At 48.4% G+C, this 20,313-nt stretch overlaps 9 protein-coding genes across 9 annotated transcripts; 5 read left to right on the forward strand and 4 right to left on the reverse strand.

Moving 5' to 3' along the window:
• Positions 1-30: 30 nt before the first annotated feature.
• On the reverse strand, positions 31-1,566 carry BT62DRAFT_1070426 (ATP12-domain-containing protein). Its single transcript, XM_043178658.1, has 6 exons — positions 1,397-1,566; positions 1,130-1,338; positions 982-1,100; positions 733-926; positions 540-683; positions 31-487 (listed from the first exon to the last, which is right to left on the reverse strand). Exons 1-6 carry the CDS (start codon positions 1,515-1,517, stop codon positions 417-419), a joined length of 858 nt encoding a protein of 285 aa, XP_043046187.1. The 5' UTR covers positions 1,518-1,566; the 3' UTR covers positions 31-416.
• BT62DRAFT_958683 (uncharacterized protein) lies at positions 1,488-5,848 on the forward strand (the record flags this gene model as incomplete). The annotated part of the gene is made up of 20 exons (XM_043188469.1): positions 1,488-2,298; positions 2,358-2,444; positions 2,497-2,591; positions 2,642-2,767; positions 2,820-2,983; positions 3,039-3,064; positions 3,118-3,209; positions 3,263-3,399; positions 3,449-3,752; positions 3,803-3,935; positions 3,988-4,242; positions 4,303-4,348; positions 4,395-4,450; positions 4,496-4,560; positions 4,623-4,704; positions 4,758-5,056; positions 5,112-5,230; positions 5,279-5,415; positions 5,463-5,676; positions 5,721-5,848. The coding sequence occupies exons 1-20, from the start codon at positions 1,741-1,743 to the stop codon at positions 5,846-5,848; spliced, it is 3,123 nt and encodes a 1,040-aa protein (XP_043046188.1). The 5' UTR covers positions 1,488-1,740.
• Positions 5,849-5,984: 136 nt separating this feature from the next.
• BT62DRAFT_1070429 (uncharacterized protein) lies at positions 5,985-6,858 on the reverse strand. Its single transcript, XM_043178659.1, has 4 exons — positions 6,700-6,858; positions 6,553-6,647; positions 6,226-6,504; positions 5,985-6,179 (listed from the first exon to the last, which is right to left on the reverse strand). Exons 1-4 carry the CDS (start codon positions 6,830-6,832, stop codon positions 6,147-6,149), a joined length of 540 nt encoding a protein of 179 aa, XP_043046189.1. The 5' UTR covers positions 6,833-6,858; the 3' UTR covers positions 5,985-6,146.
• A 26-nt stretch (positions 6,859-6,884) lies between these two features.
• On the forward strand, positions 6,885-8,191 carry BT62DRAFT_925239 (WD40 repeat-like protein). Its single transcript, XM_043184758.1, has 5 exons — positions 6,885-7,234; positions 7,285-7,551; positions 7,603-7,964; positions 8,029-8,034; positions 8,092-8,191. Exons 1-5 carry the CDS (start codon positions 6,981-6,983, stop codon positions 8,163-8,165), a joined length of 963 nt encoding a protein of 320 aa, XP_043046190.1. The 5' UTR covers positions 6,885-6,980; the 3' UTR covers positions 8,166-8,191.
• Positions 8,192-8,319: 128 nt separating this feature from the next.
• Positions 8,320-9,400, forward strand: BT62DRAFT_18530 (uncharacterized protein). Its single transcript, XM_043179972.1, has 5 exons — positions 8,320-8,737; positions 8,790-8,834; positions 8,888-8,899; positions 8,955-9,077; positions 9,134-9,400. Exons 1-5 carry the CDS (start codon positions 8,378-8,380, stop codon positions 9,296-9,298), a joined length of 705 nt encoding a protein of 234 aa, XP_043046191.1. The 5' UTR covers positions 8,320-8,377; the 3' UTR covers positions 9,299-9,400.
• A 16-nt stretch (positions 9,401-9,416) lies between these two features.
• On the forward strand, positions 9,417-13,729 carry BT62DRAFT_939756 (uncharacterized protein). The gene is made up of 6 exons (XM_043187726.1): positions 9,417-9,678; positions 9,734-10,546; positions 10,608-11,282; positions 11,341-12,586; positions 12,639-13,206; positions 13,265-13,729. Exons 1-6 carry the CDS (start codon positions 9,533-9,535, stop codon positions 13,342-13,344), a joined length of 3,528 nt encoding a protein of 1,175 aa, XP_043046192.1. The 5' UTR covers positions 9,417-9,532; the 3' UTR covers positions 13,345-13,729.
• On the reverse strand, positions 13,610-15,485 carry BT62DRAFT_925242 (CBD9-like protein). Its single transcript, XM_043184759.1, has 7 exons — positions 15,164-15,485; positions 15,069-15,111; positions 14,856-15,018; positions 14,300-14,800; positions 14,087-14,242; positions 13,944-14,033; positions 13,610-13,884 (listed from the first exon to the last, which is right to left on the reverse strand). Exons 1-7 carry the CDS (start codon positions 15,303-15,305, stop codon positions 13,687-13,689), a joined length of 1,293 nt encoding a protein of 430 aa, XP_043046193.1. The 5' UTR covers positions 15,306-15,485; the 3' UTR covers positions 13,610-13,686.
• A 142-nt stretch (positions 15,486-15,627) lies between these two features.
• Positions 15,628-17,164, reverse strand: BT62DRAFT_20888 (uncharacterized protein). The gene is made up of 2 exons (XM_043180057.1): positions 17,139-17,164; positions 15,628-17,085 (listed from the first exon to the last, which is right to left on the reverse strand). Exon 2 carries the CDS (start codon positions 16,801-16,803, stop codon positions 15,751-15,753), a length of 1,053 nt encoding a protein of 350 aa, XP_043046194.1. The 5' UTR covers positions 16,804-17,085; positions 17,139-17,164; the 3' UTR covers positions 15,628-15,750.
• A 1,007-nt stretch (positions 17,165-18,171) lies between these two features.
• Positions 18,172-19,410, forward strand: BT62DRAFT_939757 (UBC-like protein). The gene is made up of 8 exons (XM_043187727.1): positions 18,172-18,248; positions 18,303-18,379; positions 18,439-18,450; positions 18,503-18,652; positions 18,703-18,724; positions 18,772-18,813; positions 18,866-18,968; positions 19,025-19,410. The coding sequence occupies exons 1-8, from the start codon at positions 18,221-18,223 to the stop codon at positions 19,389-19,391; spliced, it is 801 nt and encodes a 266-aa protein (XP_043046195.1). The 5' UTR covers positions 18,172-18,220; the 3' UTR covers positions 19,392-19,410.
• The last annotated feature ends 903 nt before the right edge of the window (positions 19,411-20,313 follow it).

A 20,313-nucleotide genomic window follows, 5' to 3' on the forward strand; every position in this document is an offset into this window, starting at 1 on the left:
ATACTGGCGACGGCGGATAAACCAACGGACCACTGATATTCGTTGTCAATAATTAGCGTACGTACTACTATGTACCCTTACCAACCATTACATTATTGTCATCTGATGTAAGGATCGGGGCCTTCTATCTGCATTTCATTTCATCGTTTCATCACTCGTCTTCGACAAAGCTTCGAATCTTTTTTCTTTTTCAATTTGCGTATTCCGTGGTTTGTCCGGATGCAATTGGTTATTCAGAAGGGGCAAAAAGTAATTTTATGCGTCTCGACCCTCGAAAACGAGTTGATGCAATCCGCAACCCTCGAGTAGCCGTTGGGCATGCTCGTCTCACTGCAAGTCTGGATTTCTGCCACAATGCCTATTACGCCGATGCTCGCAAAATCCAGCTATTTGTAAGGATGCTCCGCCGCACCCAATCAGGTTAGGGATAATAGGCATGCTGCACTCCCAAGTTGACGCCGTATGTCGTGAAAATCAACATCATGGCCTAGTATCCCCCAGAATTAGTAAAAATAACCACCTAGAACATTATCACCTACTGTCTTCGACCTCCCCCCAACGTTCGATTTGGCTTGACACCTCGACCCGAGCGGCTATTGATGCCTGCTCCACCGTGATAAACCGCTTAACCAACGCCAACGCAATCAAGAACGATTTCGTTATGTACGTGGCTCGTTCCATGGCTGTTTTTCCCATGAGACCCGACGCCGTTGAGGACCATGATACACATACCGGCCATTTCCCAGGAAGTGAACGTTTTCAACTCTTCGATGAATCTCTGCTTCGTTGCTTCCGGCTGCTTGTTTGACAGTATCGACTCGAATTTGTGGATTTCGACCTTGAACGTGTTACGTGCCCATTCCAGCAAGGGATCCCAATGTTTCGTTTGGAGCGTCACGAGTTGAGGAGGGTAGTCTTCGTGGAAGCTAAAAGTGCATCAGCTTCTATCCCTTTGAAGCAACTGACGCCTAGATTGCCTACCATATCGTATCGGTATCAAGATATTCAAGCAAAGCATGGCAAACCTCTTCCCGGACAGCCTCTTCTCCAAGGGAATCGATTGCTCTGGAGACCAAAGATGTCTGCGACTCCTTCAAATCCTTGATATGGTATCAAACAGCTGACTCACAATTGGCAAAGCGTGAGGCTTTAATAGTTTGTCCTGGTTATCCCATTCAGTAGCCACGAGAGTCGCAATCAACATTTTATTTCCAGGCAGTAGCAGCGTATTGCCGGAGGGGGTTTTGAGTGCGCGCCTGTCCAGAGTTACGGTAAAGGATTCCCTGCGTTTCTCTATACCCACATCTTTCCAAAAGCGTTTCATCGTCGACTCTGCGCCTGCAATGTGTCTTCCTTTTCAACGAGTGCATAACTAGGAAGAAAATAGTCAGCTCACGGTTCGTTTCCGTGACTGGAGGGCCATCGATGACAGAAGCTGTCGATTGAAGCCTCCTGAGGTTATGCGGAAAGGTTACGACCGCTGATCTTATAGGCACTAGACGGCAGAAAAAACTCATAGTCGAGAGCAATACGACAACGACGGTCAGCACGCGCAGACCGTCACTGGAAGGTCTAAAAAAGAAATTGGGCGTGACATGACATAGGTGACGCTATATCACGTGGCAATTGGTTAACTACACATAAAAAGACTAGAAAAACTCAAACGGTTGTCAACTCTCTTGATCACATACTATTCTCTGCCTGTTTCTGTCACCGTTTTATCGTGTCCTTTGAATTCCTATGAAGAGCGGCTTGCAGTCCCCTCAGGCTAGAATATCGTCGTATTTTTCTCAGGCTTCAAGTTCGAGTTCCAATAAAGGAGGCAAACATAGGTCGAGCCCTATCGACTTGACTGGTGACGCGGACATTTCAGACAACCAGCCACCTCAAAAGAAACAAAAAATTGCCGTCCCTTCTCCTGTCCTTTCTCGGACGTTGGAGTGGCAGTATGCACCCTTCAATACTGAGGCTACGTCTCCAACCCCCCCGACTGAACGCGAAATACATGCAAAGAAGAAACGCCAAGAGGCTTTCAGGAAGAAGTTGTTAGCAGATGATCATCACTTTAGTCGACGAACGTCTGACACGCGTGAACCCGAAAAGGTGCAGGATGAGGTTGCAGAGTTGTCGGGAGACGAGTCGGACGATAAGTTCGAGGCATTGACGAAGATGTTTTCGGTCGGGGATCAGAACGCAAAGAATGTCGCCAGCAAGAAGCCCGTACGCACAAAGAGTGCGCCAAAGGTCATCGAAGAGAACGGACCATGCGGGCAGCCGTATACACCTTTGGAAAAGCAGGTGAGAATCATTTTTATCAATGGACTGTGTGTGATCGGTGATTGATTAACATGTAACAGGTTCTACAGCTCAAAAGGGAGAACCCTAGTACCGTGTTGATGATTGAAGTTGGATACAAGTACAGGTTCTTCGGAGATGATGCTAAGGTACGATACTTGTATTTCGCCAAGACAATCATTTGGCTGAGCGCTAAGCTAGGTCGCGAGTAAAGAACTTGGGATGGTGTCATTTAACGATCGCAACTTTCTTGTAGCCTCCATCCCCTCCCATAGACGAGACATACACTTGAAAAAGTATGTCCTTGATATCTGTTTTGACCAACTTTTTTCAACTTTCCCTGTAGGCTACTATCGCAAGGTTATCGAGTTGGGATTGTGCAACAGACAGAGACAGCTGCTTTGAAGAAAGTCAGTGACAACCGAAACGCACCCTTTGAACGGAAATTGACTGGCCTATATACAGCAACTACGTGAGTCTTGTATTTAATACGTTCATGGATGCACAACCTGACAACAGGGTAGATTTGTGGATGATCTCGATTCTGTAGATGACGTCGACAAATATCTTTCTCCGCCCTTTATGTGTATTGTTGAGGAGAAGAGGGGCCGCCACGACGGGGATGTGCATATTGGCTTAATCAGTATCTGTCCAAGTACAGGGGACGTTATATGGGATGTGTTTGAAGGTGCGGTGTGCTTCTTATGATAGCCGGTGACCGGGACTCAAAAGCTACACTTTAGATACCCTCATGCGCCTAGAGCTAGAGGTAATATCCGTTACAAATTTACCAGCAGGTGGTCTTCTCTCACTGTTTATCAGACGAGGTTGTCACATACAAAACCTGCCGAGTTACTATTACATCAAGGTGGTTTAACGAAAGCAACGGAGAAAATATTATCTCACTTCACTACGTACGTTTCAATGTCGTGGTAACGAGAATATGCGAATTAACATATCATACTAGCGTCTCACCGACTGATGGTAGCATTCGCGTTGAGCACTTTCAGGCTTTGATGGCCTATACAGATGCATATTCCTACATTACCGATTTCTACGCCAAGAAGAAACCAGGACCCACGGTTTCGGATAGTGTCAGATCTGGTACATGTGGATAAAAGTTTTTACGTTCATGTGCTCATCCTTTCACCAGGAAAAATCCTCGCGGATATCTCCGACTTGCCCAAGTCGGTTGTGGTCGCTCTTGCGCACTCCATGCAGTACCTATCCAAGTTTGGCCTCGCCGATGCCTTTTTGGAAACTAACTTCTTCACCAAATTCACGACGCGTGCTCACATGCTACTGGCAGCCAATACCCTTCAGAATCTTGAGATATATAGAAACGAGACGGATTACACAACTCGCGGCTCCCTAATGTGGATTTTGGACCATACGAAGACAAGGTTTGGAGCCCGATTATTGAGGTACTGGGTAGGTAGGCCCTTAGTCGATAAAGTGTATGTCGGTATTCACTCGGTCTTGTGTGAAGGACTCAATCCCTTGGTAGTGCTCTACAGCAACGAATAGACGCAGTAGAAGAGATTCTTGCAAGTTCTTCCGAAAAACTCGTCGGCCTCCGTCAAGTTCTCAAAGGACTCCCTGATCTCGCCAAGGGCCTCTGTAGAATACACTACGGCCAGGTAACCGTTTGGTGCTTCAGTCAGATGTCATTTCTCACGCTGCCCTGCTTAGTGTACTCCTCAAGAACTGGCGATCCTTATACGCGCTTTCAAAAAAATCGCCGAGTCTGTAGGCGTCATGGGGAAATCGTCTGACGTCGGACTCGCTTCCATGCTTTTGAACGACATCATATTTTCGCTTCAAGATGTAAAGGGTCCCGTCGCCGATATGCTGAGCATTGTCAATCTCAATGAAGCAGCGGAAGGCAAGAAGGCTACCATGTGGGTCGACCCCGAGCGATATCCTGATGTTTTGGATCGTGATCTCGTTTGTTTTCTATGCTCAGAAATCTCAGATGAGACACTAATGTGATGGGTGTTGATGTAGGCAATACTGCAGGTGGAAGCGGAGCTGGAAGACGAATTGAAAGCGAGTGAGTGTTGAAGGGGTGGTGTACGACCATGACTCATTTTTAGCAGTTCGGAAACTCTTGAAGTTTCCGTCCCTTCAATGGAGTACAATTTCGGGAGAAGATGTGAGCGGTGATGTCTTTCTTTATTTTGTCGCTGAACTTGTACAGTTTGTTGTGGAACTAAAGAAAAGCGATCATAGGCCAATTCCTGATGATTGGAGTCGACTTTCAAAGTTCGTCACACATATTATCGTATGGAATCTTCTGATTGAGGTTAATATTTACCTTATCGAAGAACGAAGCATTTGGAGCGTTACCAACCTTTATCTGTAAAACACAAAGTTGAAGAAAGGAATCAAGGACAAGAGAGCTTGAAAGTGCGTTGTGAAACATTCACGTTCGATTATCAGAGTACTCAATTAGATACCAGGCTGAGGCTCATAAAGCATATCTCTCATTCTTGGGTGAAATCAGCGAGAAATACTATGGCGTACTGCGAAATGCGGTCACCAAACTTGCCATTGCCGATTGTTTGTTCAGCTTAGCACACGTAGCTTTACTTCCAGGGTATGTTAAACCATGCCTTGCCGACAAAGATGTCCTCGAGATCGTTGACGGGCGGCATCCGATGGTTGAGGTCTTGCAGGATAATCCTTTCGTTTCGAACACTGTCCTTATGGGAGGCTCTGAACCCAAGAATAAAATTATCACAGGACCAAATATGGGAGGGTAAGTTTTTACCTTCCTTCAATTCAAATAGGTGTCATTTCAAGTCCTTGGCTAGGAAAAGCTCTTCGGTACGCATGGTAGCCCTTATTGCTGTCATGGCCCAGGTTGGTAGTTATGTCCCTGCCGCATCTGTCAAAATCAATCTACTGGATTCTGTCCTTACACGAATGGGAGGTACGTGAAATTTTGTACCGGGGAACAGCCGCTGACATGTTCGTATAGCCTCTGACGACCTTGCGAGAGGACGATCTACATTTATGGTGGAGATGGCGGAAACGAGTGAAATTCTGCATACAGCGACGGAGAGAAGTCTAGTAATTCTGGATGAACTTGGGCGGGGGACCTCGACTTTTGATGGGGTAAGTTTTGATAGATTTTCCATGACACGTGGCTTACAGCTCACTAGATGGCAATCGCGGATGCTGTCTTGCAGCATCTGGTGCACTCTGTAGGGTGCAAGACGCTGTTTATCACGCACTATCCCTCGATAGCTCTGGGATTGAAGAAGAAGTTCCCCAAGGCGATTCATAACCTGCATATGGGCTATGAAGCTGAAACCAGCATTGCTGGCTTTCGTGACATTACATTTTTGTATCGTCTGACTAGCGGAATTGCTTCAGGTATGTTTTTTGGACACCCCTTAATCCTTCGCTAATCTATGTAGAATCCTTTGGTGTGGAATGTGGTGCTCTCGCCGGGCTTCCAGAAAGCATTTTGTCCGTCGCCGCCGAACAGTCATCTCGGATGAAAGATCAAATAATAGCACGTACGAGACGCAATAAGTATGTCTGAGCGGTGTTATATCTCTTTTCCTCATTTTGACCCGTACATTTGTTGCAGGACAAAAAAGATCATGAAGCTGTTGTGCATATGCTTACAAAGTGGAAAGACAGCAGGCAGCTCACTTTCAAGTCTTAGACTGGTAATAGATGAGTTGGTAGCGAATCATTATTAGTGTTGCTACATATCAGTACAATTTAACCGGGGACTGCTCTTGTTGTGCTGCTTTAGATGACGCAATGTATGGGCACTCACTGTCCCATGGCTTTCATGGTTAAAAGACGAAGCGTTCAATTGTGGAATATCGTGTTCATTCGCGAAGGTTCGGTTTAATCCATACAGCCTGTCAAATGTGAGCCGGTCTCCCAGGAATACCTCGATTCACATACCAGCATGCTCCGGCTCTCGTTGCCATCTTTGTCCACGGTTTTGACAAGGGAACTGGAGTCGACGCTAGGACTGTTGACAAACTTTGAAATACTTTTCAGTTTTTGGATATCGATTTTATAGTTCCGAGCGAGAGTTTCGATGTCGAGACGCGTGGTGCATGATTTTTGTTGATTAAGCATAGAACTGAGTGTCGCAGCATAGACATTGCGTCCAGCACTTGATGTTTCTTCCATTTCAGCGCGGGCGCGCGAGCGAAGCATGCTGCTCTTGGACGCAGCCTTCGAAGAATGTTAGTCTCGTAAAGAGGCGTAGAGAGAAGGCCTAACCGGCTGGAAAGATTGCATATGATGATCCACGCGTACTGGGCCCAGTTTGTTCAAATTAGACAAAAAATGAGGGTCTTGGGCATCGCGCTCGATATCTAGACATGCTTTAGGAGAAGAGAGACGAAAGTTGACAATAGATGGATGCACCTTGATTTTTCACCTCACTAGCCCTGGGTCTGGGTATTGTTTCTGCAGTACGAGGCGTTCTAGCACCTGCCCAGGACGGTTTCTCAGCCATCTTTGGATATTTTTTTGCAGCCTTGGAGGAGGCGGCGCCCATGATGACGGTTGTGTGGTGAAGACAGTGATCAGCACGTGACGAAGCAGCGTCTGAGAGGAATTCTTTGGACTCGTCGTTTTTGCATCCTTCTCAATTTGCAGCGCGGTGCGCTTGTATCACGACGACAGACTTCATTTAGTACGATTTAATGTCCCTTCCTGCCAAGGCCACACCTCTCGTGGCGTCTGGTCACACTCGCCCCGTTACCCACCTTTCTTTTTCTCCCATTCAAGACGACGGCACGTATTTGCTCATTTCGAGCTGCAAAGATGGAAATCCGATGTTGAGGGAATGGACTGGCGACTGGATCGGTACTTTTCTTGGTCATAAGGGTGCTGTTTGGAGTACCAAGCTGTCTCCCGATGCGTCCAGAGCAGCTTCCGGAAGTGCTGATTTTACTGCGTACGTCTGACAATCCTTGTGACTCTATCCTACTTACCATGTGGGTGCAGCAAAGTCTGGGACACATACACAGGAAATCTGCTACATTCTTTTCCGCATAACCACATTGTCCGCAGCGTAGCGCTCTCCCCGACATCGTCCCATCTGCTCACCGGTGGGCAAGAGAAGAAAGTACGGATGTTTGACCTTGGTAGGCCTGATGCGGACCCAGATTATCTCGGGGAGCCTGGTACCCTTTCGCATGAGGGAACTGTCAAAAGCGTCGTCTGGGTTGGTGACCACACCGGCGTGACTGCGGGAGAGGATGGTCTTATCAAGTGCGTATTTATCTCTAGCTCGAGCTGCGAGGATTGCTGAGTCGCGACTAGGTGGTGGGATCTACGAACGAGGACATTAACGAATACCATGACCTTTCCCAAATCTATCACTTCCATGGAATTGTCACCACAGACGGGACGATTAGTTGTCACCTCGGGTACAACGGTCGCGTTTATCCCTGCTCTTCCCAATAGCAACGGACTGACGCACAGTCTGAATCTTCCCTACTCGCCCTCGTCTGCGACAATACATCCAATTCTACAAGACCGCTTTGTCACTGGTAACACGGGTGATGAATGGGTTCGGGTGCACGCGATGGATGGTGAAGAGAGGGAGGTTTTAAAAGGACACCATGGTTCCGTTCATTGCGTCGAATTTAGCCCCGACGGAGAAATGTATGCTAGCGGCAGTGGTGCGTGGACGCCTTGATTTCTGACAGCGGCAATTAACTGATTTGTGATTGATAACCACCGTAGAGGATGGTAAGTATGATCCTGCAATTCTATGGTGCAGTTCCTGATTTCTTACTCCCCCCCTAGGAACAATACGACTGTGGCAGACTACACCTGGGAAAACTTATGGACTTTGGCAGGGACAGACGAACGGGGGTTGAGGTGGATTTTGCTGTATATTGAGAAGGTTCATTTTTTTCTGAATGATGTATTGTATGAGTCTTTGCATTTGCAACTTGGTCGAGATTATTGGCCTGTAATAATGATAACGGCTGTGCACTTACGTCAACAAGTATGATTGGCGTGACAAGAGTGTGACAGCGTACTGAGCAGCTCTTGTTTCTGTCTCCAATTATCCAAGCGTCTTATCGCGATGCCTCCCAGTCATCATCATCATCATCACCGCTCGCTATCTCGCGGGTCGACTCGTTCGTTGTCTCCTCGTTCACCGTCACCGCCATCGCAGACTTTTCACTCGTCGATTCTACCTCACCCTATTCCTACCCCGGCACTTGTCGAGTCTGTCGCTGGTGCCGCCCATTACTCAGGGGTCAAAGTAGATCCAGAAACGTTGAAACACAGACGAGCGAGTATAGATCGACGAGAGACCTCCACCAATGAGCCGGTGAAAGCAGACCACCAACGCATTATGGCTGACTTGAAGGAGCTCTATTGTTGCCGGCCTACCATGGAGATTTTCGAAAGGTCGTGGAACAAGGACGCAGTGTTTGAGGTTACGTTGAAGCCTGGTGTTTATTCAGCCTCTTTGTAACCAATTCGTACAGGACCCTCTTTCGTATTGCAAAGGCTACAAAGAGTATGCTGCCCAGGCACGTTGTCTACATCACTATTAGACTACATCTGTGACTGACGGTTTTCACAGTGGTTTGTTCTGGTTCGATATCTTGTGTGTATAAATCCCATTTCCTTGGCTAATTGGAGACCCAAAGCCGAAATTGTGCTCCAAGTCGGAGACGCTGTCTACGAGAATCATGTCGTCGACGAGCTCCCCGAACCGATTGGTATTTGCGCAGAAACAAGAGTACACAGCACGACTGTTTGGGCATAAAAAGGTGCGCAGGGTGTTACTCGGATCTGGCGGTGGACTGACCATTTGAGTCCGTGCCAGGTCATTGACTCGATTGTCGTCGTTGACCTTGACCGTGAAGAGAAGATTGTGAGATTGGTTGATCAATGGGATGGAAAGGTGCCGACATGGTTTGGATCGCACACATTAAGACGTGCGAATGCCAAGGTTGTCCCTTGGCTTGTACATGTGCCGAAGCAGGCATGAATATTTTGGGGGGGACATTTATACTACTCTAGGATATAATATATACTTGTAATATAATATTATATGCGAAATATGGTATTCTCCGGCCACGTGAATTTCAACATATTGATCGAGCGCAGCAGTACTGTGGACTGTGGCGGGCTGCTGCGCATCTCTTGGTTCCTTCAGAGTCTCCTTCCAGCGACCCAAGCCGCAGTCGACGACCCCGCTGTCCTTCTTTCCCTTTCATCCATCATGCAGCTCGAACTTTCGCAGCCAGAGATACAGAGACCCTCAAGGAAGGGCAAGGAACGTGATCCCATGCATCGGGATCCACATAGGGACCCTCAGCCCACGGATCTCGACGAAAAACTCATTGCTTTTCGTCGTCGCACAGCAGCGTACGCTTTGCTCTCTCATTTTTGCCATTTCTTGCTTATCATCATCTTCTATTAGTGCCAGTCGGCCCAGGGTCAAGTCTGAGCGGCCCGCCCCTCCACCACCACCACCACCGCCGCCGCCGCCACCTGCTCGTCTAGAACGTTCCCCAAGGCCCGCCCCTCAACTTCCTGCACGTCCTTCACCTTCACCAAGAAAGCACCATCTTTCGCCTCAGCTCGCCGTCTCACGTCCGTCCCAGGAAGCAGACCCAGATGACTTTTCTCGTCGCCTCAAAATATCACCTTCATCTCCGTCTATTCGACCGGCTCAAGTAGCCAAGCAGTCCCACAAACTCTTTGACCCAGATCGGGACCCAATACCGATGCGACGTACCATGGAGCCTGAAACCATGTCGGATGCCGCCAGCTCTTATGCCTCCAGAAACGGTCCAAGAGACCCCACTGCCAGGCAGCTATTCAATCATCGTAAGGATGACCCTGTACGCTTCTCTGTCCTTGCTAGGACCCCAGGCCGCCCTACCCCTACTCCCAAGTCGTCGGGAGACTACATATCTGCTTCTTCTACTTCATCATATGCTGCCTCTCAGACCTCCTCCAGCTTCACATTGTCGTCGACGACCGATGGATCATCCGCATCCTCTGCCCTCTTTGAAGGCCAACCAAAGTCGGCTGAGGAGCAAGGTACCAATGTCTTTGCTGTGCAACTCAAAAAGCTATACAGGACAATTACCAGCCTCGAATCCAAGGTGAATCAGGAGGACCCCGAAGAGAACGAGGATGGGGGTAGGATCTTGTTGAAAGGCAAACAAGTCGAGGACGAGGACCTCGAGAAGGACAAGTGGAAGAAGAAGATCAATGATCACAAGAGGTGCGGTACCTTAGCCGTCTATCATGCATCCCGCTTTAGGTGCTGACCCTCTGTTTTGTAGCCTTGTCGAGAACATCCACAATCTCCTGGAAATCTCTTTGGCTCCCAGTGTTCCTGCCTCCCTTCGTAACATCCCTACCAAGTACAACATCATTGTACGGCTATGGACTTATGGGTTTCATAAGCTCCTAGAGTCTCTGCGGCGCTCCTCTTTTACTTCTCCACTGGCTATGGAACATCTCCAGGACTATATATATTATGCTTATACGTTTTATACAGGCCTCTTAGAGGAACCTGCCCTCAGCTCCTTCAAGAGTGGGTGGTTGGAGGCCCTGGGTGATCTGGCACGGTATCGAATGGCCGTTGCTGCAATGGTCACTGGATTTTCAAATGGTGGAGGCTCGCTCACGGCTGCTAATGTATCGGAAGTCGTTCGCACAGCAGGCACCCTCCCTTCCGAAGGTTTGGCATCTCCTGTGCCAGCTGAGGCCAAATCCATCAGCGATGCACCCGCGGCCAGGATTGACGACTCTCCATCACCCAGCGTTGGTCTAGCTGCAGCACGGCTATTAGACGTCGAACCTGAGAAGGAGCGATGGCGAGGGATTGCGAGGGATTGGTATGGTGCCGGATTGACCGATCAACCTGGAACTGGTAAACTTCATCATCACCTGGGTTTGTTGAGTAGAGAAGTCGAAGGCGAGGAGTTGAGAGGTGTTTATCATTTCGTCAAGAGGTGAGTGGTTCAGATCACTTATTTAAAAAAAAACATTTTTTGAGCATTTTCCCCTTAGCATGACTACCCTTCACCCTTTCATGACGTCGCGTGAATCCGTTCTTCCTATCTGGTCCGTCGCAGCTCAGGCCCGACGATCCCTTCCAGATGCCCATGTTCCTGACTTGTTCGTCTTGCTGCATGGCATGCTTTTCACCAACATTCAACTCGATGATTTCCACCCAACCCTCGCACGATTCGTTGAACGCCTGGAAATAGAAGGTGCCGAAGACCGAGAGTGGACGATGATGGCCGTTGTCAACATCGGTTCCATATTAGAGTATGGCAAACCGAGCGGTGTTTTGAAAAGGATCGGTGGTGTTGGCCCTCGTGACTCAGGAACTGCTGCCGCTATGCGTGTTATGGCGAAACGTGAACTTCTTGCCGAGGACAGAATGGATGTTGACGAACCGACAGTTCAGGTCTCTCCTGCGCTCTCAGAAAGAGAGGCCGACTCTGGAGAGTTCCCATATGCTTCTAAGCTTGCCCTTCGAATCACCTTTACCATGTTATCCCATGTCTTGCGTCGACCAACACGGAAAACTTCCCCCTTCGCACATTCTACAGTGAACCCGTACCTTACCGTCGTGTTGACGTTCCTGGCGACTATTCTCAAGCATGAACCGTCGCGGGAAGTATTGGAACGCAGTATCCCATGGGAAGAGCTTGCTAAATTCTTTGCTGTCGTGCCTCGTAGCATCATGACCAGACAGGGCTTGGATGAGTCCATACCTTGTGATACGGAACGATGGACCATGGTGACAAGTGGCTGCGCGCCTCCTTTAGCTGAGGACTGGTGCTTACGCGGCATGGAGTGGGTAGCGCGCAAGGTCTACGAGCGAGGCTTTTGGAAGAGCGGTGAGGACCGCAAGGCAGAACTTGAAGTACTCAATGAGTCGGAAACGCAAGAAATGACAGACGGCCAGATTGAGGATGACGATAATGATGACGCAGGCGAGAGAAAGAGCAGCGACATTGGCAAGCGATGGGTACGCATTGTTCGCTGTGCTGTGGGAATAGCCAGTGTTGTGGACGGGTTCACTTGGGTCGAAGGAACTCGCGAGTGGAGGATTGAAGGAAAACTCGCGGAGAAGGTTGTGCGATGGAAGGAGGAAGATGCATGCGAGAGGGAAGCAGAAGAACGCAGACGCATGGGCAATCGATGGGTTGATGACTCCATGGATATCGACGATGATCCTATGGATGCGTCCGAGGAAAGCGAAAGCGATGATGAAAATAACACTGACGCAGTGAAGGCCTTGAAGGTAAGGCAACTCTTTTTGTGTGTTTCTTTTCTTTTTACTGATTGCTATCAAGGCGAGGCGAAGATATCTTCAAAGCCTGCTCCACTCTGGTCACGCAACCCTCATGCCTATTTCATCTTCTCGTCGCAAGGGTCGCAAAAACACTGATAGTCGCCCGCCTCTGCCTGTATTAGCTGGATACACGGTCCTTGTTGTGGATACCAACATTCTACTTTCTTCACTTTCGATGTTTGCATCGATTGTTGAAAGTTTGCGATGGACAGTGGTTGTTCCGTTGCCTGTCATCATGGAACTCGATGGCCTGTCCTCGAGTCTATCGCAATTGGGTGACGCAGCGCAAGGTGCAATGGCTTACATGACATCCCACATACGAACCCACTCTACGTCGTTGAAAGTCCAAACTTCCAAGGGCAATTACCTGACTACCCTGAATGTGCGGACGGAGGAGGTGGACTTCGCAAATGGCACTTCTGACCGAAACATGGACGACCTTATCCTCAAAGCCGCCATTTGGCACGACGAACATTGGGTAGATCGATCGGCCCTTTTGAGAAGCGATGGTATAGTCAGAAATGTAATCAATCCTGTCAAGGTGGTTCTTTTGAGCCTTGACCGCAATTGTAAGTACCTTTTTTTTTTTGTCTTGTTCGTATTGTGATTGACTAACACTTCACACAGTGCGACTTAAAGCACGTTCCCGCCAACTGCCGGCTGCGAGCGAAAAGGATCTCGCGTCCATTCTTTCCAAAGGCGTATAAGGGATCGTGGAATGATAGTTGTTCTTTCATTCATCTGCATGCCCTTCTGGCCCCGTGTCCCTGGTGCAGAGACTGCATGCATCTTGCATGGCGCATCCGCGTTGTCTATGCACACGCGCAATGCATCTGCGATACAGCACGGTGTACCTCCCGTAGAACGGAACCTGCGTGATATCATTCTATTATTCGGGTTATCATGGTTATCTTTGGTTATCTGGCACACAAAACTGTACACTCTTTCATACCCTCATCACATATACCTTCATTTACTACGTTTTCTCATCCTTTATATATTTATTTGTATCACCGTATAAGTGTTTGTACATAAAATGTGATATTACTTTACAAGAACGGTGTGCTCTCAAAATCCTTTAATGAATTTTCTTCGTATGCGTCTAGGCGATGATCGACAGAAGGATCCGGTGACAAGCGAACTTCGTCATTCAACGCTACGTATTGGTTGGTAATGATTCCCAGTTTTTCTTGCTGAAATTGGCGCTTAAGTAACGCGAGGCCCAGCAAATAAGCTATGAGTACAGCCTGATAGTGTGTGAGTGTGTATGAGAGAGCAATCAATTCAAAAAGATCAATGTTCTTACCAAAGCCCAGAACGACCACAGAGTATGGACCCACGTTGGTACGGAGGTTCTTCCACTTACAGTCTTCCATTCGTGAAACCCGCTTCGTACCTAATAAGGGAATGATTATCTGTCCACAGGAACTCCGAAACATAAGCACTCACCTGAAAAAAAGCCAGGCACAATAACGTCAATCCTAGGGTTGCATGTAAAAAATTAGTGGGGGGATGTCTCAGAGCGGATAGTCCTTTGCGGTTATGGATGTAGCGTCCCAAAGCTACCTGCAATAAGTAGAGGAACAGCAACAATGCACCGCAGATCTAACGACAGATAAATAAGGTCAAAAAATGCACACGACAACAGACATGTTCTCTCACCTGATGTGAATCCAGAAAATGAGTAGCCTGCGTGTCGGAGACAGCGACAGGACCAAGTATCCAACCAACGAGTATGACTGGCAGGCCGAGCCAAAAATTCACAGCATAATGGACCTTAAACCAATTCGGCGTGAAGGTCCTACTCCAGCGGGCAACGAGAGAGCCCATGGGTAGGAGAAAGAGGAAGCCAAGGGATACCAATGCACCGTGAGCAATCACAACTCTTTCGTGACTCGGTGAGATGCTTGTGGAATCGCCGTTTGAGCTATCCAACTCTGAAGGTGGGCTTGGAGACTCCGTCTTTGCCAGCTCCCTCATTAGATCGAGCGTCAAGAAGCCAGCGGCATAGTGGAAAGTGATATCAGCTTCGGGGTCAGAAGATTCAGGATTCGTTTGCGAGTATGCCCAGATAAAGTGCTCCATTGCATCGTCTTTTCCGGAATACGGACCCGTTCCTCTCTCAATTTCGAAGGCGAATGTAGTTGAATCAACGATATGCCACTACAACTGATGTCAGTGATGATGTCAAGAAAATCAAAACCGTGAGTAAACCCACTGCGGAGTCAGTTGGGGCCTGAAGCGTCGCAAGTCGTGGCGGATTTGATACTACACGAGGTTCACTATGTCCGACCGCATATCGTTGCGAAAGTGTTACAGAACCATCACCGTTAGGCCACAATATAACCATATGAGTCTCCGCCATTCGGCGGCCAAAACCGCTAGAATACATGAATCAATCATCATCGTTTTCGACGATGTAGTAACTTACAGTCCCGCCCAGCCTAAGGGTTGTTTTAATGCCGTCAGTTCATCTGTTAATCGTCGTCAGCTGGCATTTGTACTCTCGCGTAACTGGAGGCCCACATCTGACTGTGTCAGAGAGCACTGTGGCATTCACACAAAGGAATTTGCCACAAGCAGAATCACCGTGAAGTGCGGAAACCCGATGCAAAAATGTCAGCCACAGGCAAATCGACACAAAAATCAAGAAAATAGGGCGGTTCATGCTGGGGATGAAAAGGTGACACGACGCTAGGAATCATCCATCAAGAGAGGCATTGTGATTTATAGCGCCTAGAGATGCGATCATCTTACCAGACATGCGCAGCCGGAGGTAAAATCCCAGGAGGGGACTGGGAACACTCTCGCACACCGGCATGTCGTTCCCACCGTCGCAGAGTGTGAGAGCCACAGGAACAGAAAGCCGCTCAACGGCTTGATGTTAAGACAGACAGATTTAACGATACATTGGTAGGTATCTGGGATACTAGACAAGATTAGTCGTTGTCTGGATATTGAATGGTTGAACATACACTAAATACAATAAGAAATAGTCGAAAACACCCTTGAACCTTAATACATAAATTGTCAACTTTGCACACACGGGAACGTCAGCTAGTACCGTGAGAAAAAAGGAGCACACGGTCGCCCTCAGAATGCCGAGTGCTCTATTAGCCTACGACACACCCATACCAATCGGTACGAAGGCCTATCCAAGCACCTCCTTCCATTCCCCCAAGTTCTACAATGCCCTCGGACTCGGCCAGGGCCACGTATTGTCCGAATTTCTCCACTCCAGCTTTCTTGTAAACCGCTTTATCCGACTTGACCAGCTCAAGAGCGATAGTTGAACGGGAAGGACGAGACGCGCCATTCAGACGATGAGCCTCCAGAAGTCTCACAAGGCCGTAAAATCGTGCAGGGGGGACCTTGGGCGACGAGGAAGGGACCATTTCAGACGTCTTTACTGGACGATACAGGGGAGCGGAGATAGAGGGAAAGGTTGACGTAACTCCCGATACAGTGGAAGGTGCCATGATGGGCGATGTGGCGATATATCCTGGCGCAATTGAAGGAAACTGTACTGGCATCGATAAATTTCGGGCGAGCTGTGCTCTTGGGACAGGGGTATGTGAAGGGGGCATGCAGTTGTGGTCACCGCCTAGCTGGAGGCCAGATTGTGGCACCTGGACAGGCGGCTCGAGTGGAACCCGAGGAACTGGTGGCAGCTGAGCAGTATATGTTGGTGCAGGCGTAGAACTGTCCATAGAATCAGGAGTGTGAGTTCTGTGAATGGGATCAGCAGAGCGAGAGCGGCTGTTTATTTCAAGGGGAGTGGGCTTTAGCGGGTTAGCAGATATGGAGGGAAGGTTTGGTTGGGGTAGCTGTGACGAATTTGTAGGACCCAAATTCACTGGCTGTGTCGGTGGACAGGCAACAGGAGCAGAATCCGGTGGTGACTCTGTTTTCGTTCGATCTGGTGGAGCAGGCTGAGAAGCCGAGGCCTCCAATCCTATATTCTGCATGATTGCTGTATTCCAGTCTATACATACTGCTGCATGTGCAGTCAGACTGGCGTGCGGCGATGGGACTGAAGGTGAGATCACCACGACGTGGAATTGACGCAGACGGAGAATGGCTACTGCGTACGCAAAGTCTCGGTCTCCAGTTATTAACACGATCGTGGTAGAGGCCAGCGGATTATCAAATGCATATGCAAGCATGTCCACTGATCTACAGTGAGAACTTTGAGCTGCATGTTGGAAGGTGCTCACCAATAATCATCTGGTCGGCCACATTCTTCCGCCCCATATGTGGCGTATCAGTCATTGAGACACCAGACAGTTGCAACTCGGAGCGAAGACATGACCCCCGCTGGCCTGCTGATTGCTCCGACACATCTATATATGCCTTGAAAAGCTTGATAGGACCGAACGACTGGACACAGTTTCGGATGCTACTAGCAAGGTCGTACCCTGAAGCACCAGAGGGCGCTGGACAATTCTCTATGAATCAAAATTTAGTCACCCGTCACGTACTATGCAAGAGTATTATGCACCAAAGTCCCAGAAGATGGCGACACGGTCGGACACTTGCATGATGAAAGTAAGAGAATGAGTTGGCGCCCATACTTCGAACAATTAATGGGGAGGGGAATTGCCGGCCTGTACACATCACGGGGGCGTTAGAATTTCTCACCTTTTATAGCACTGATGTTGTGCACCTTCTTCGCAGAAGGTGACCCTTGTTCTCAGTCCTGTAATATGAAACGGCGCACTAGTAATGCTTTCACGGAGACTTGATAAAAAATCCTTGAATTTGTGGCCCCCTCGAGGACATTGACACTAAGAACGTGAAGAAGAGATGGTATGTGGCCACAAGGTCTATATCAGTTACATTCGTTTCCCTAATCTTGCAAGATGGAAATTAATTGCAGGCCTATGTGTCTGCCTTTTCGGAGGCTTTCGGTAGTTGTCAGTCCAGAGTGTTGAGATGTATAGACGACGCACCGTCACCCTCATGCAATGCAACAGGTTTTCTGCAGCAGCTCGACACGTACCCATGGACTGAATGTCCTTGGAAGATGCCCAGCAACCCAGCATGGCCGCAAGCTGCACGCCGCACATACCATCCATTTGACCTACGGGGCATGAGAGCAGGTCGCGACAAGAAAAGACGGTACACACGCTTTCGCGGACGAACTTTGAGCTCCCTAATGTGAACACCCATCTTTAGCTGTAATGAAGTAGCTCAGGTGTCTGGAGGGCGAGTAGGGATTGCAATGCCGGTTGACGGTGATGGTAGAAAACAAAGGTTAGGGTTGCGGTCCGAAGCGGTCCGATGACGGATTGTGGAATAATTCTTCGATACCAGAAATACAAGTATGTACTGTTTGTTACATTTCTGAAGGCACATTAAAATTAAGAAAACTTGCAGGATAGCTGTCTGAATAGCAGTCGAGATGGCTTGGAACAGGCAATACTGGACGGATCACTACCGGCCTAAGTTCCGGTTCTGCCACGTTGTACTGTTCCATACAAGTGTCATCAATCCGTCGTCTTAAATAACTTATAAGTTACATCTACCAGTACCCTACCTACTTACCCTCCAGCTACCTGAATTTCACTGATTCATTCCTCAATGTCAGCCCTCAATAAGAACAACTCTGGTCTGTATTCATCTTTGTACAGATAGAGGCGAAATTGTTTATATCTCACTCAAGCCGTCAAGCGCATCATGCAGGAGGCTCGAGAGCTATCCGATGACCCTTCAACTGACTATGCTGCAGGACCTTTGGAAGTTCGTTCTACACTTATTCTTGCCTTCTATAACTGTTGAAACGTTGACCAATATTCCAGGATGATATCTTTGCAAGTTTATATATGCCTATCATATTACCATGGCGCTTACGATACAGTTCAGGAATGGCATTGCACATTACGAGGTCCTGCAGGAACAGAGTTCGAGGGTGGCCTATATCATGTTCGCATTCTACTGCCCGCAGAATATCCCTTCCGACCGCCATCGCTAATGATTCTCACGCCCAACGGCCGTTTCGAATTGAATACCAAGGTAATCGCGTGCTTTATATTACGGAAAAACGGATATTTTACACGCCCTAGATATGCATAAGCTTCACCAACTGTGAGCCAACAATTTCGTGTCGAGAATCATCTTTACCATCATTATAGACCACGAGGAACTGTGGCAACCTGCTTGGGGCGTACGGACCGGTAAGAGTTTGCAATGGAATAGAAATTGGGTTGCACTCAACTTGGCCGGTAGCAATTTTGGGTCTTCAAGGTTTCTTTCCCCTGAAAGGGCAGGCTGCTGCAGGTGTCGGATCTGTTGAATACCCTGCCTTAGAAAGGAAGAGATTAGCCGCTCTGTATGTTAGATCACTGGCACAGATTCTGGCTAGTTCTTACTTCCATCCGTCCGCAGATCTCGGGATTGGGTCTGCCCGCATTGTCAGCAGTCTAATCTCGACATACTTCCTGACCCACCAGCCGGTCAGGAGAATCGTCCAAGCTCCTCTGTTTCTCCTCCTGTAGAATCGGCACTACCTCCAGAACATAATGATGCTTCTTCCACGAACTCTGTTAGTCCTCGATCCGAAGAAGCAGAAGACGAAGTTGCACAAGAGACCTCTCTGTCAATGCCAGAAAGATTTTCCTCCCCTACAGTTCCCGAGCATGAGACGCATGGTCTATCCCCACAACCGCAGCGTCGACCCCCCGTTTTATTGGATACAGCGATATGTTTCTTCCTTGTATTGGTTTTTGCTTTGCTTTGTAGGAAGATGATATAGATACTAGCGTGGATGTACCTTTTTCAAAATGTAGAATGGAATTTGTGCTAAGTCTTCACCCAGAATGGAAAACCCGGCAGTATATGAAATTCAGTTGGCGGGAAACAGCTGTACTGTGCAACGGTAAAATGGAATATTGAAACGATCGAGCCGCACATTTGGTACTATATAATAGGACGTGTCTCGTCTCAGATGTATCCTCTTCATCTATCAGCTAGTCTGCGAATTCGAATATATACGCGAGCCGGGACTCTTTTTCTTCCTTAATCATGTCCTGCCAGGCAGCTTCCTCTACTTCTTCGAATCCTTCTGACACTGGCGGTTACGCCTATCCTTCACAAAGGAAGGCAACGCATGATTTTGGTCGTAGAAAGAGCCGGACCTCATCCAACCGTCACCAGAAAACGATGCACATGCCAATTCCCCCGTCCCTTCTCCAGTCACCTCTTCTCAATTCGCCCAATAGCATTTTCCAGAGAGCCATCTCGCCCCATACACCCACCGCTGAGGACGAGCAGTGGTTGCAGGATACCGTCCCAGCGACTCCCACCACAGGAAGGAAGGGTAGCATGGATTCGACCGCTTCTTCCTCATCCTCCCTTTCGAGGGGGCCTTCATTATCAGAGCAACAAGCGCTCCGCCGCACAGCAGAGCTGCGCACCACTTCCCCTCCGGCACTTCATTCTCCTCCACTCGTACCCGCCCGCCATCATGAAGCGTAGGCAGTAGTCGACGACTGGTAAAACAAGGGTATTCTGAAAGCATGCTGGATACATGTGTGTATATCACACAAGACACGCCGAATTCGCAGGCCGTCATCCAGCATCTACATCAGCCAATATCTTTCCAGATCGTAATTATACCATACTATCACATATGTAGCAGACTACTCAACTGTATCAATATTTACTTGGGTTTTCGG

Source organism: Guyanagaster necrorhizus (genome assembly GCF_019112545.1).
Source record: "Guyanagaster necrorhizus MCA 3950 unplaced genomic scaffold BT62scaffold_1, whole genome shotgun sequence".
Lineage (NCBI taxonomy): Eukaryota > Fungi > Basidiomycota > Agaricomycetes > Agaricales > Physalacriaceae > Guyanagaster > Guyanagaster necrorhizus.